The 12122-nt window shown below is 37.8% G+C and overlaps 4 protein-coding genes across 4 annotated transcripts; 2 read left to right on the top strand and 2 right to left on the bottom strand.

The window, feature by feature from the left end:
- The first annotated feature begins 1 nt into the window (after position 1).
- LOC132194155 (trafficking protein particle complex subunit 3) lies at positions 2-1208 on the top strand. Its single transcript, XM_059615271.1, has 5 exons — positions 2-115; positions 169-222; positions 481-675; positions 729-911; positions 967-1208. The coding sequence occupies exons 2-5, from the start codon at positions 184-186 to the stop codon at positions 1084-1086; spliced, it is 537 nt and encodes a 178-aa protein (XP_059471254.1). The 5' UTR covers positions 2-115; positions 169-183; the 3' UTR covers positions 1087-1208.
- LOC132194153 (GPI inositol-deacylase) lies at positions 1197-5949 on the bottom strand. Its single transcript, XM_059615267.1, has 14 exons — positions 5720-5949; positions 5466-5619; positions 5184-5407; positions 4869-5123; positions 4382-4815; positions 4178-4322; positions 3758-4023; positions 3583-3702; positions 3310-3528; positions 3068-3253; positions 2847-3009; positions 2598-2797; positions 2367-2468; positions 1197-2304 (listed from the first exon to the last, which is right to left on the bottom strand). The coding sequence occupies exons 1-14, from the start codon at positions 5855-5857 to the stop codon at positions 2055-2057; spliced, it is 2856 nt and encodes a 951-aa protein (XP_059471250.1). The 5' UTR covers positions 5858-5949; the 3' UTR covers positions 1197-2054.
- Positions 5950-6152: 203 nt separating this feature from the next.
- On the top strand, positions 6153-8320 carry LOC132194154 (protein saal1). Its single transcript, XM_059615268.1, has 7 exons — positions 6153-6481; positions 6661-6716; positions 6821-7000; positions 7061-7337; positions 7400-7498; positions 7557-7715; positions 7768-8320. Exons 1-7 carry the CDS (start codon positions 6283-6285, stop codon positions 8202-8204), a joined length of 1407 nt encoding a protein of 468 aa, XP_059471251.1. The 5' UTR covers positions 6153-6282; the 3' UTR covers positions 8205-8320.
- Positions 8321-10058: 1738 nt separating this feature from the next.
- On the bottom strand, positions 10059-11133 carry LOC132194156 (RNA-binding protein 14-like). Its single transcript, XM_059615272.1, has 2 exons — positions 10982-11133; positions 10059-10679 (listed from the first exon to the last, which is right to left on the bottom strand). Exons 1-2 carry the CDS (start codon positions 10988-10990, stop codon positions 10224-10226), a joined length of 465 nt encoding a protein of 154 aa, XP_059471255.1. The 5' UTR covers positions 10991-11133; the 3' UTR covers positions 10059-10223.
- Between the last annotated feature and the right edge of the window lie 989 nt (positions 11134-12122).

The following is a 12122-nucleotide window of genomic DNA, read 5'->3' as shown; positions in this document are numbered from 1 at the left end:
GCCACACACAGACAGAGACACGCCCATCTTGCACTGCCAAAACATTTTTTGACATTCCAAAAACAAATATTATTTTTCAGTTTTCTTCAATCCGAGATAGAACTTTTACCCAAAAGTTTATGCTTGTCATATGAGTGAAATTGAATTGTATTAATTTTTAAATTACAGACAGAAATACCAATCATGTCACGTCAAGCAAGTAGATTAGACGCCAAAAAAGTGGTAAGATAAATTAATAATAAATTTAATTTTTATAATTTATATACATACATTTTTTTTGCCGATACAAAGTTTCCATTTCGTTTTTTTACAAATTATATGTTAATCTTGTAAATTTATTAAATTATTTTATTCTGTTGTTAGCAAAAAAAGTATGTCCACCGTAAAAATTTAGCACCAAAAGTTTTTTACGTAAATTTCTTTCCGCAGTTGTTGATTGGTAAATTTTAAATTTATTTAAATTGCATATAAAATTTGCAGAATTCAGAGCTTTTTACACTCACATATGGAGCCCTGGTCACTCAGTTAATCCGAGATTTGGACACGGTAGAGGAGGTGAACAAACAGCTTGAAAGAATGGGATACAACATTGGGGTCAGGCTCATCGAGGACTTCTTGGCACGGTCAGGGTCGGGCCGTTGCTTCGACTTCAGAGACACAGCTGAAAAAATTCAAGTAAAATTCTTGGTAAAAAATTATAAAATGAAATTAATTCCAACTGTGTACAGTTGGCCACAAGGATGTTCTTGGGCGTGAACCCCATTATAAGCAATTGGAGCCCTAGCTCGGACGAATTCTCATTGATCTTAGACAGCAACCCTATCACAGATTTTGTAGAGCTGCCTGACAGTCACTTGGGTCTGAAGTACTCCAACATGCTAACTGGTGTTATCCGAGGGGCCTGTGAGATGGTAAAATTAAATTCCGCAAATTTAATCTGAATAACTGATATAAATGAAATAATAGGTTCAACTTGAAGTGGCTTGCTGGTTTGTGCAAGATCAGCTGAAAGGAGACAGTTCAACTGAAATACGAGTGAAACTGTTGCGAAAATTAGAAGATTCAGTGCCTGCGGGAGAGGACTGAACACATAAAGAAACTGCATCTCTGCTAATAGAGTTACACAATTGTCTTTAATATAAGCCCAATTATATTATACATAAATCGTCAGTTATTATGATATAAATAAAATACAATTTTTTGTTTAATTTTTTGTTGTAAATAATTTATTAATTACGCAATAATACAAGGCCGTCATTATAATAGACAGCATTTAAGAGCCATTCTATATAAATAACATTGCAACACTTTTTAACATGACCAGAGGTAACCTGCTTCAGGAATGAACACTTTCTATCAAAAGTTCCTCAGCAATAGCAGCAAATTTTAAGTCAATCAAAACATCCAAACACGCAAAAAAAAAACCGAGGTCTGGGCTGTCAAATTTTAACAACAGGGAGCGCACCCTGTTAAAAAAGATAAATTTATTTGTTATATTTGAGCCCTAATTAAGTATTAGCATGGTTGGCTCACTTAAATTATGTGGTGTAATTCTAATGTGGCGCAAAAATTGGCAGAAGACTTGGCCGTTTTTACCTCCAATGACAATACACACTCCTTCACACTCATTAATCACGGCAAATGAAATTGATAGAAAACATACAAAAATCTTAATTCAACTTACAACAAAAGGATATTGCAATTGCCCATATAAAATTGTTTGTATTCCGTAAGTGGAAAACGTGTTAGATTAACACAAAAATTGATTATTTTAAAGCTTCAATTTTAAATTCTTGGATTCTTTATTACCTATGTCAGGTTACTGTAATGTAGATCAAAAGATGAGGTCAACGGCCACAACATACAATTGTAGTGATTAATTTCAATCCAAATATGTATCTTAGGCAGTTACTGTGTTGTTAACAATTTTAATTTCAGCCTATATATTGGTACTAGGAAAGCAGACTGTATTTCGGGGAATTCGAGAGGTGTATAAACCCAAACAATCCACTGATTCAGTCGCAAATTCAGCATTAGACAGCTGTGTGGTAGCTTTAATTTTGCTTCAGTTTCTCTTCAGCCACAGCATTGTCCGCCTCAGCCTTCTCAGTTATTGCTGCTGCTGGAGCAGGTGTGCCAGATTCTGGCGCTGGCAAAACTTGTTTGGCCATCAACTGTTGCAAGCAGACTAGCATGAATGCTGCGACTAGAAATGGACTAAGCCGATAGAGAGAGACGGGAGCAAATATAAGTCCCACGGCAGCCACTCCAAATAAAATTACACTCATTTCTTGGCTATGTTTCCTGCAAAATGAATAAAAGTCATCTAGCTTTGTGAGGAGCAGTGTTGGAAATAATCAACTTACAAATACTGGCGGGGCATTTGGCGCTGCCACAGGACAGGGGCACAGACGCAAAGGGCTAAGGCTGCTGCCAAAGAAGGATCCGGGCTTAAACGAGTTCCAAATCTGTGGGCATTAAGGGAAAATACAAGGATTGGAATTTATTAAAAATAAAAATATTTGATACTGCTCGTTCTGAAATCTGATGGTTGAAATTAGACTCAATTTTTTACTTCATTAATTTTCACTACTTACGGAAAAGCTCTTGCCCATGCTAGGGCACAAGGTGCATGGAGACCAGTTGTGACCGCCCACAGAAGCAGTCCAGTGCAATGAAAGTGAAGTTCAGATAAGAAGGTTTCCGAGCGTCCCCAAATTTCAGTGCGCTGGCCTTTGATCAAGCGCAAAGGCACTTTCAGTAATTCCTCCAAGTATTCTTCGTACATTTTTACAACCTGCAAGACAATTAGATAATTGGAACAAAATTTGGTAAATGTTTTATACCAAAAGAAAGTAGAAGCATAGTCCAGCAGCAAGGGCAAGGGCGCCGCAGGTTGCATAAGCTAAAGCAACCAGCAAAAATGCCACTGCACAAGGGAGTTTGGCAAAAGTCCCCAAAACCCACTCGGACCAGCGAAATCCTCCAAACAAAGATCTTGAAATGAATCTATATTGGTAAAAATTTATAATGAATGACAATACAAACAAATTGATCAAAAACAGACTTGACTAAAATCTTGTTGGCTGTTGTTCCCCACACAAGTACTGCAATCCAGACGGCTAATCCAAAAACGTAAGCAGCAAATGACGCAACACAATACAAAATCAGAGGTAGGAAAAACATGTCCAGCCCTTGAGCATACAGTAAAACCCAATCTGTCATTGGAAATATTTTAGCAACAGGGCCCAGTCTGAAATGAAATCAAGATTAATTTAACCTCATTTTTTGTTCGTCTCAATTATTTACCTTAGGATGTGTACAGAAATTTTGAGAATAGGCATGAGGAAGTATGGTTTTGATCCTGAGGCGATTGCAGAATGAAAGGCTATGCAAGTGTTGCCCTGAGATACACCATCAAGCTGAGCTCGCAAAGCCAGAAGTAGGACTGCAACAAGGTATGCTGGCAGCTGAGGAGCGTAGAAGCGGACAAGTTGGCCCAAAATCATTGGTTGCGAAGGTTCAATCCTAAGAAGGAAGAAGTAAGAAATGTTTAAAAAAAAAAAAAATTGGGATTTATACTTGAGATTGTAAGTACACAAAGGATCCAGTTGAAGAGTAATGTGAGCGGTTGCGTTTTTGTCTATACCATTGGGACGGAGAAGGTGCAGTTTAAGTGGAAGACGCTGGGAAACAGTCGAACTGAACAAACAAAATTTTGAAATGAGAAATGGAGAAATTTTTACTTTCCACTTACGTAACAAAAGCGTGTGAATCCTCAGTACTCCAGTCAGTGGCTAAGGTGGCAACAGCATGATGGTCTAATGCAGCACAATTTGCCTCAAACACAAAACTAGCAGCATGCCAAGCTTTCTCCAAGGAAGGCAGCTGCAACTGGTAATACAGAGCACCCACTGCTGTAGTTGCAACAATTTCTTCCGCGCTTGTCGAATAAATCGGCGGCAGAGATTCAACTTGAAGAATCCTCTCCTCCCTCGAAAATACGTCAAAGTTTAGCAAAACCTGGAATATTATCAAATTTTTATGAGAGTTGGCACACTAATATAATTAAATTAGGAATATAACAGTTCGTTTTGACTTGCGTGACTTTTTGTATTTCTTCTGGAAAAGTATACGTTGGAAATTATTGCATACTTTGAAATACAACCACACTAACCTCACTAGTGGAAGTAGGAATCTTAACGATGATGTGGCTAATACCGTGTTTCTTTAGAGAGTGCAGATTAAAAGTAACACTCTTTCGTCTTTTCATCAGCGAAGGTACAAACTGAGTAAAGTTTGACAAATTTATTCCACGTTCACTGAAATTCAGAAATGACATGATTGTAAAACAGCAAATTTTTAAAATTAATCCACTCACCACATCCGAACGTGTTTGTAAACCAAGTCAGCATTGCAGCCGTAAACCCAATCCCGTTTCTCTAATCCAATGGCTTCGATTGCGACAAATTCATGTTTCAGGTCGTTTGGCAATATCCGAACCATGATGTATACAGGTTTCTTCAGGTGCGTCTCTTTTACAGTAAACTGACGCTTTAAGTACTCTCGCCACTCTCCCTCTTTGTCGAACTCGGCTTGGAGAGGGTAGTTTGCATCAGTTACTCTCTTGCCAAAATTGCGGTGCAGTAGATGGTAGCTGAACGCTTGGTGTCTGATTTGTGCATCGTCAGTCAAGAGCTTGGTTTTGGGATCTACGGAATCGAACAGAGCTCTGGCCAAAGACAAGACAAGCTGTTTGCACCACAGGATGCACAGATGATCAGCTGAAACCCAAACAGCAGGGACAGCAGTGCTCTGCAAAGTAAATTTGTAAGATGAATTTAAATTTAAAAGCACAATCTGAATACCAAAGTTGAAACGTTTCCTTGAAGTGTTAGTCCTGAACGAACCAGCAAATCTCTGTGGCCACCACCAACAGAAATGAGGAGCCTATTTGGGTCACCAATTTCCCAAAGCGAGTTGACTTTTTGATAGTAAGAGGCTACATATGGATCCAAAATCATAACTGGGCTGGAGTGAGGCGTGGCTAGAGTTAGCACTGTGTTCACAGAGCCTGGAACAAAATCTGGCTCTAGGAACACACCCTTAGCAACCATTCCTCCCTAGGGATACAAATTTCCATAGTAAAAAAGAGCATTTTTTTTATATATAATTTGACCAACCATCGAGTGACCAAAGAGCAGGACCGACTTAGGCGGATTTCTTGATCGTCCGTATAGTGAAAGAATTTTGTTGATACAGACTGATATGAATCTGGTCTGCTCAGCAAGGACTCCTCCAAAAAGGGCAGAGTGCTCTTCGTTGAGGTCTGCTGTGAAGAAGTTGAAGTGGAATTGACTCCTGCTGTCACGAGCCTTTCGTAGAGCAACGGAAGCCAGAGAGCGTACTATTTTTTTTTTTAATTATTTAGAAAATTATTCAAATTAATTATGATGATTTCCAACCTTGCTTGTAGGATCCGCTGTTGCCAGGTACAAATAAAACAGGTATGCCATTAAACTGCATGTTGCGCAGCTTTTCAGTGTACTGTCCCTCGCCGTAAGCGTACAGTCCGTACTTCGGAAACTCCTTCGTATCATTGTCAGACAGTGCAATTTTCTGGAAAATAAAAAAGGTGAGTTTTATGATTTCGATTATTATCACAGGAGAAATGGAATTGATGAAAAACATGTGCGAAGGGCCGGCTTGAAAAACTCACCACATACTGCGGATATTCGAACATGTAAGTCATTTCACATGAATTCTCTTCATGGGCGGTCAAGTAATTATGAATTCCCAAAACGAAAAGTGCAAAAATTACGCCAGATATGGCGATAAATAAGTTGAATGCTGCCATCGCTCTCGTGTTTACTACATTATAAGATAGCAATGTCAAAGTGAAGAATTTGCAGCACACCACATTGTTGTGTTCACCGACCAGAAAGTCTCGCCCACTCGCCCCAGGGCACATTCAACTTATCTAACATAACAGCACTAAATATCTATTTATAAATTGCATTATTGAGTAGCTAAAATAAATTTAAGTATTGAATTATATTAAAAATTGATATTAAACTTATAAACATCCCTAAAACTTACTCGAAAAGATTAAATTTTAAATAACAGATTTTATAATTTTTTTTAATTTAGTTGGCAATTCGTAGTGTCAGTGAGACAATAAACAAATCGCACGCAAGTAAAAGCTAAAAACATCCGAGTTCTCAATTTTTAACATCTTTTATTAATTTTTAATTCAACTTCGCTGGCGTTTAACTTTTTCCTATGATGGACGGCGAATCTGCCCAAAGTGATGATGCACTTGGGCCTCCAAACGAGGCGGAGAGCGATAACAAGACACCGACTGAACACCGCGTCAACGAAATGCAAGAGAATGGCTCGCCGGCTGTTGCCTGCAACTGCAACCCTTCAATCACCGAAGATCTGGAGGAAGACGTTGAAAAAATCAAAGGAGACATGATTGGTACGTCGTTTTAAAATACATTTATTAAATTGTTTTAATAATCATTTCACATAGTTTGCGTAGTTGCCAAGTTGTTTTGCTTTATGAAATTTTTTCTTTCATGATAATGTGATGCTCTTTGCATTGATATCATTGATTCCTACTCTCCTCAAAAATAATTTGGAATTTTCTGATTTCAGGTGATACAGTTTATAGTGAAAGATGGGTCTTAAAATGTTTGATGAACATTACTAAGGTACAATATAAATATTGTATTAAATTTGTGTGCACAAATGTGTATTGAAAAAAATTTTAAATTTTTTTTTTGTATGTAACTAATTATGAATATATTATAAACAGAAATTTACTGAATACTGCCAAGAAGAGGAAATCAAGGAATTAGAGTCGTCATTCGAGGAAGATCTGTGCACAATTTGGGATATGGCAGCTGAAAAAGATGTTGCTCAGTTTTTAGCAAAGCATGACATTTTGAATCTTATTGAAGCTATCCTATCTGAATGCAAAAATCCACGTCTCATGGTGAATATTTTTGATACAGAATAAGATTAAATAATAAATTTGCGTTCATATTTTTTCCAGGAAATTATGTTAGGAATCCTAGGAAACTTAGTGTGCCAATCTGAGATCAGAGAAGAGGTTTCAAAGCAAGAGTCGTTAATTGAGATCTTGGCGGCAGCTCTCACCTATCCCGATGGACCAGCACTGATTCAGCTCGTAAGACTGATTAGAGCATGCCTCTGGGAACTGCGAAACTCTGAATTAAATGATGAACCCCGAGATAGCTTCTGGATAAAATCACTTGCTCAGGACGAGTGCAGTGCTAGTTTGACTTTCATCATTCAAAGCTCTGTGGAAGGTATTGAGAAAAATGATTCTGAGAATTTAGTTTTTTACCTGAAAATTTTTGTGAATCTGCAGAGGACTTAGTGGTGGCAGGAATCAAGTTGATGGAGACATTGGTGTACATTAGACTGCCTAATGGAGCTGGTTTTTTGGGCAAATATTTTGCTAGCACAGGTTTGTGATTAAAATTATAATTGGAATTGAGAACTAAGAAAATAATTGCGTTGCATAGAAGTCGTAGCTGCACTTTTAGAGGGACTTCGAGAAATCACATCGAACTCAGACAAGTCTGAGTACAATGTTCCTAGTATTAATGTGGAAGAAGCGCTTACTGCTTGGGTTTCAATTTTGCATGGTCTCACCTTTTGCACAAATGGAGAATCTGCCATAAGTGTGTTAAAAAATTTATTCAATTTTGAGATATTTACGATTGTTTATTTTAGGATCAAATGCTGAGCCTATTTTGTACTTTCTGCACCTCATTGTAAGCAATTTTCTTGAAAAAGAAAACTGGAAAGAGTATATTGACGAGCAGGCAGACTTCATCATGTGCGCCACAACAGTCTTGAATCTCCTCTTGCCCACCGACTTTCACTCCGGCTGCCTTGCCAATGCCGTTACTTTGTTAGAACGAGTTCAGAACATTGATAATCTTCGAGAAGGACTTGAAAAGCTTATGGTGGCTGTTGCTGCAGCTGAGGGCGTGCAGTCGCAAATGCTCTCAACACTCTCCGAGTGCCACGCACCAGAAGTGGAACTTTGCTTTTTGGCAATTTTCAAACAGGACCGAGCTCTGCTGACACAACTTGTGGCAGAACTTAAGTGCATCAACAGGACTGATAGACTTTGTGAAATTGCCAACAACATTTTGAACAGGTAAAATGATTTAAAACTTCAACTTTTTATTTCCGAAAAATAGTTATGTGAATTTAAATCAACGAACGGATTAAATGCTTATGAAATAACACAGCAGAAAATCATTTTTTATCTTAAACTTTATTTCTATCACAAAATAACAAGATTTAAATCTTCCAGCTATTCTAAAACACAAAATAACCCGCCGGAAACTTCAACTATTACTCTACGTACATCTACCATTGAGCTCTACTTCAATAAATAAATAAATTTTATAATTATAATTTAATAATGTTAACAAGAACTTAACAGCAGGACAGGTACTTATTCAGCTTTGATCAAACATATTGGGCCGAAGCATAATATGGATAAGCGGATGCATATTGCGCGGGGTAGGGAACGTGATAATTGTAAATTGGTTGTTGGTGCTGCGGGAAATAAAGGCGATATTGTGGCTGAGCATATGGAGCCCTTACGGCTAATGGATGATGAGGCGCACTTGAAACGAATGAAACCATCACAGCAGCTATCACAAGGGTTAAAAACAGTAGGGCGCGCTGGAAAAAAAATAGTGGATTTAGTTTGATCACAAATAAAATAATCTTTATATTTAAGCGGCCAATGAAAATTGGAACTTCAAATTTGTTTTCACCTCAAAACTCAAGTAATACTTGTTGATTAAAGAATTTTTTTTATAACTATTTTACCTTTTTTATAAAGTAAAATTCAATAAAAACTTGGTATCATTTTGAGTATTAAAAAACACAAAAACAGTGATAAATTTTAAATAATTAAAAACGGTCTCATAATACACTTACCATATTGACACGCCGGCGCTTCTTTGGGCTTGAGTCGTATCTGTAACGAGTGCTGACTGCTGTGTAGCGCAGGTTGTCTTGCTTTGGCCACTGCAAGTCGTGGTGTACCAGGCTTTATATGCAGTCAAGCAAGTGATCTAACTGTGCTCCAATAAAAATGAATCCCTCCATGGGTAGCCTGGAGGCGAGTGCGTCCGTTAATATGACCGGGCGATAACACCGCACAATTCGCCGCGCAAAAAAGTAATTGCCCCTCTTTAGTTTTGCTCCTGATGTGGTCAAAAATAGTTTGTGGGAGGCAAGCAGAGCACCGACCTCCGGTCTGTCTGTCAGTCAGCAGCCTGTTTCGCTCACTTCAGCATAATTACGGCCGATGAAAAAATATTACCGTAGATACATCATCGCTGAAGAATAAACAATAATAAAATTAGACATTAATGGACGGGCATAAAAAAATTGGCAAATTTAGAACCTTTATTATTGTTTTAACAAGCATTGAAAGAATTAGCAAAAAATCTGAAAGCGCACACCAAACGAGGTCTCGTGTTCCGATGCAACAGTAAATTTGCACTATCTATCATCTTGATCGGTGCTGGCTGCTGCGCTAATGGCATAACTGCATTATTTTTATCTATGCCTACAAGAAGAGTGGATCTATTGAATGGTCTCTATTGTGCTTGCAGCTTGGTAATTTGTCATGCTACGTTAAAATTCGGTTGCTATAAAATAGCAGTGCTACTACTAATTGGATGATTTCTTTTTGATGATTGTTTTGAGTATAGAACTGCTGTACGTTCGCCAAATTTATTTTGTATTTTCTTGAATCATGTTTGTCTTATTTATTCGAACAAACCTCCAAGTGCGCGCATTCAACTATGCATAGAAATTCATTGTATTTATAGTACGGCAAATAATTTTGATTCATACCAATTCATACTTTTTTTAAATAATTTGTAATTTCCAGTCTTCATTTCAATTTTTAAATGTTAATTAGTTTTATATTAAGTTTTTTCTAATATGGAAATAAAATAATATAAAATTTCAGTAAAAAGGCAAGAAAATTGTATGAAGGTGTTGTACTTTATTGAAAAATGGGGGAATCTGTCCGCTTATCATCCAACAAGAAATTTTGATCAAATGAACACATTGCAAAAACTTTAACGGCGCAAAAGTAATAACAAAAAACGTGAAATCAGTCAGCTGGAGTCATTTCCAAGAGCAACCTCTTAGGCCTTGACGTAAGTGGCGGCGGCATAAGGGTAGGCGGAGTAGGGGTAGGCAGCGCCGTAAGCGTAGTTGTAAGCAGCAGGGTAGGCGGCGTAGGGGTAAGCCTGGTAGGCGGCATAGGGGTAGGCACCGGCGATGTAGCTGACGGGCTTAACCTCAGCGGACTTGGCCTCAACCTTGACTTCGACGGGCTCAGCAGCCTTGACGGCCTCAGCGGGCTTGACAGCGTAGTTGTAGACGAAGGGCTGGTAGGCACCGGCGTAGTAAGGGGTGGCAGCGGCGGCAGCGTAGTAAGGGGTGGCGGCAGCGAAGTAGGGGCTGGCGACCACGGCGGCCTGGTTCTCAGCAACGGAGTAGGCGAAGTTGCCTCCAACCTGGTCCGACTTAACGACGGCAGCGTTGTAGGGGAGGAAGGCGGCGTTGGCGCAGGCAACAGCCATGAGGAGGACAGCGAACTGAAAGTTTTATTATCAAAATTAATTTACAATTTTAATTAAATAATTCAAAATAAAGGCAAAGAGGTTGTCACAAGAAATATTGAGATTGGGTGACAATTAATTCAGTATAATAGGGTTATTAAAAAAAATGAATTTGACAAAACAAAGAACATGAAAATTTAAGTAAGAGTATAAGTAAATATTTAACTTTTAAAACGTTTAATTCACACAAATTGAACTCTGAATTAAAAAAAAAGAATGAGTGAACAAGTAAAATTTGAGCTAAAAACTCAATTTTTGTTTCTCATAAAACTACTTACAGCCTTCATGATGCTAGAGATGAGGTCGGACTGGCTGCGTGAGCTAGATTCGAAGTGCAGAGCCGAGCAACGCACAGGGGTTTTATACCTCGGCCAGGGCGGTGGTCAGGCAGGGCTCCTTCACAGCCTCCACCACAATTTTCACTGTCAAGGTCGCCCGCATTTCGCAGTTCCCAAAAGCTTGGCTTCTTTGGGAACGCATCTTTTCATTGGCCGCGCCGCGAATTAAACACAGCCGAAGAAATTATTACACACACGGGATGTGTATCGAGAATCTTCTTCTCCCCTGTGTGCGCGATAATAAAAATACATGAGCGAAAGATCAAGGCCGGTTTGTTCTCAAGGTTTTCGTTTTTAACGAAAATTCGTTTGTGTCTAGCTCTGCCGTAGCATCTGCCCTAGCATCTGTTGTGCGTGTGCTTTTATTTGCATGCTGGCGACGAAGAAATATACAATAACGAGGACCGATTGCCTTAAATGGTTCACGAGTGAACTTTGCGAATTTAATTGAGCGCTGCCGATGCATTATTCCAGCACCGTCCCAATGGAGAACAAAAGGGTTTCAAGCGCAAGTCTTATTAAGAACCTGAAATAAACTTGCAGAATTGTAATTCGAGCAGAAAAGCTTGTTTATTGAAGCAAAATACAAAATAAACGATAAAAATATAAAATTAAATGTGAAAACTTTGATTTTGCCTTACAAAGGAAGCTCCCATTGAACCTAAATAGGTTATTTTTTTAAAACTTGAAAGATTGTACATTTCTTTGAATTGAAAATTTGTACATTAAAACTCTTCATTAAATTAAAAAAGGTCTATAAATGCTACTTATTCACTTTTATATTATTAAATTATTCTTAATTACTGATGTGATGTACTCAATATAAGTATTAAATTTAAAAAAATTAAAAATTTGTTAAATCTTCAAGATTCAAGAGTGTTTTTGCAATATAAATTAAAAATGTAAATTATTGTATGAAATAGTATAAATTAACCAAAACAACAGCAAAAAGGGTTAAAATATCATACAAAAAGAAACTATTAAAATTAATTTATGATTGTAAGTAATAATTTTTTTTAAATTAACATTTATCTTATTTTATAGGATGTTATAAATTAAATAGTTCTAATTCATAACCTGT

The sequence above is a fragment of the Neocloeon triangulifer genome, unplaced genomic scaffold (assembly GCF_031216515.1).
Source record: "Neocloeon triangulifer isolate White Clay Creek 2 clone unplaced genomic scaffold, ASM3121651v1 ptg000006l, whole genome shotgun sequence".
Taxonomy (NCBI): domain Eukaryota; kingdom Metazoa; phylum Arthropoda; class Insecta; order Ephemeroptera; family Baetidae; genus Neocloeon; species Neocloeon triangulifer.
The sequence above is the reverse complement of the archived record's forward strand: the minus strand, read 5'-3'. Positions and strand labels throughout refer to the sequence as shown.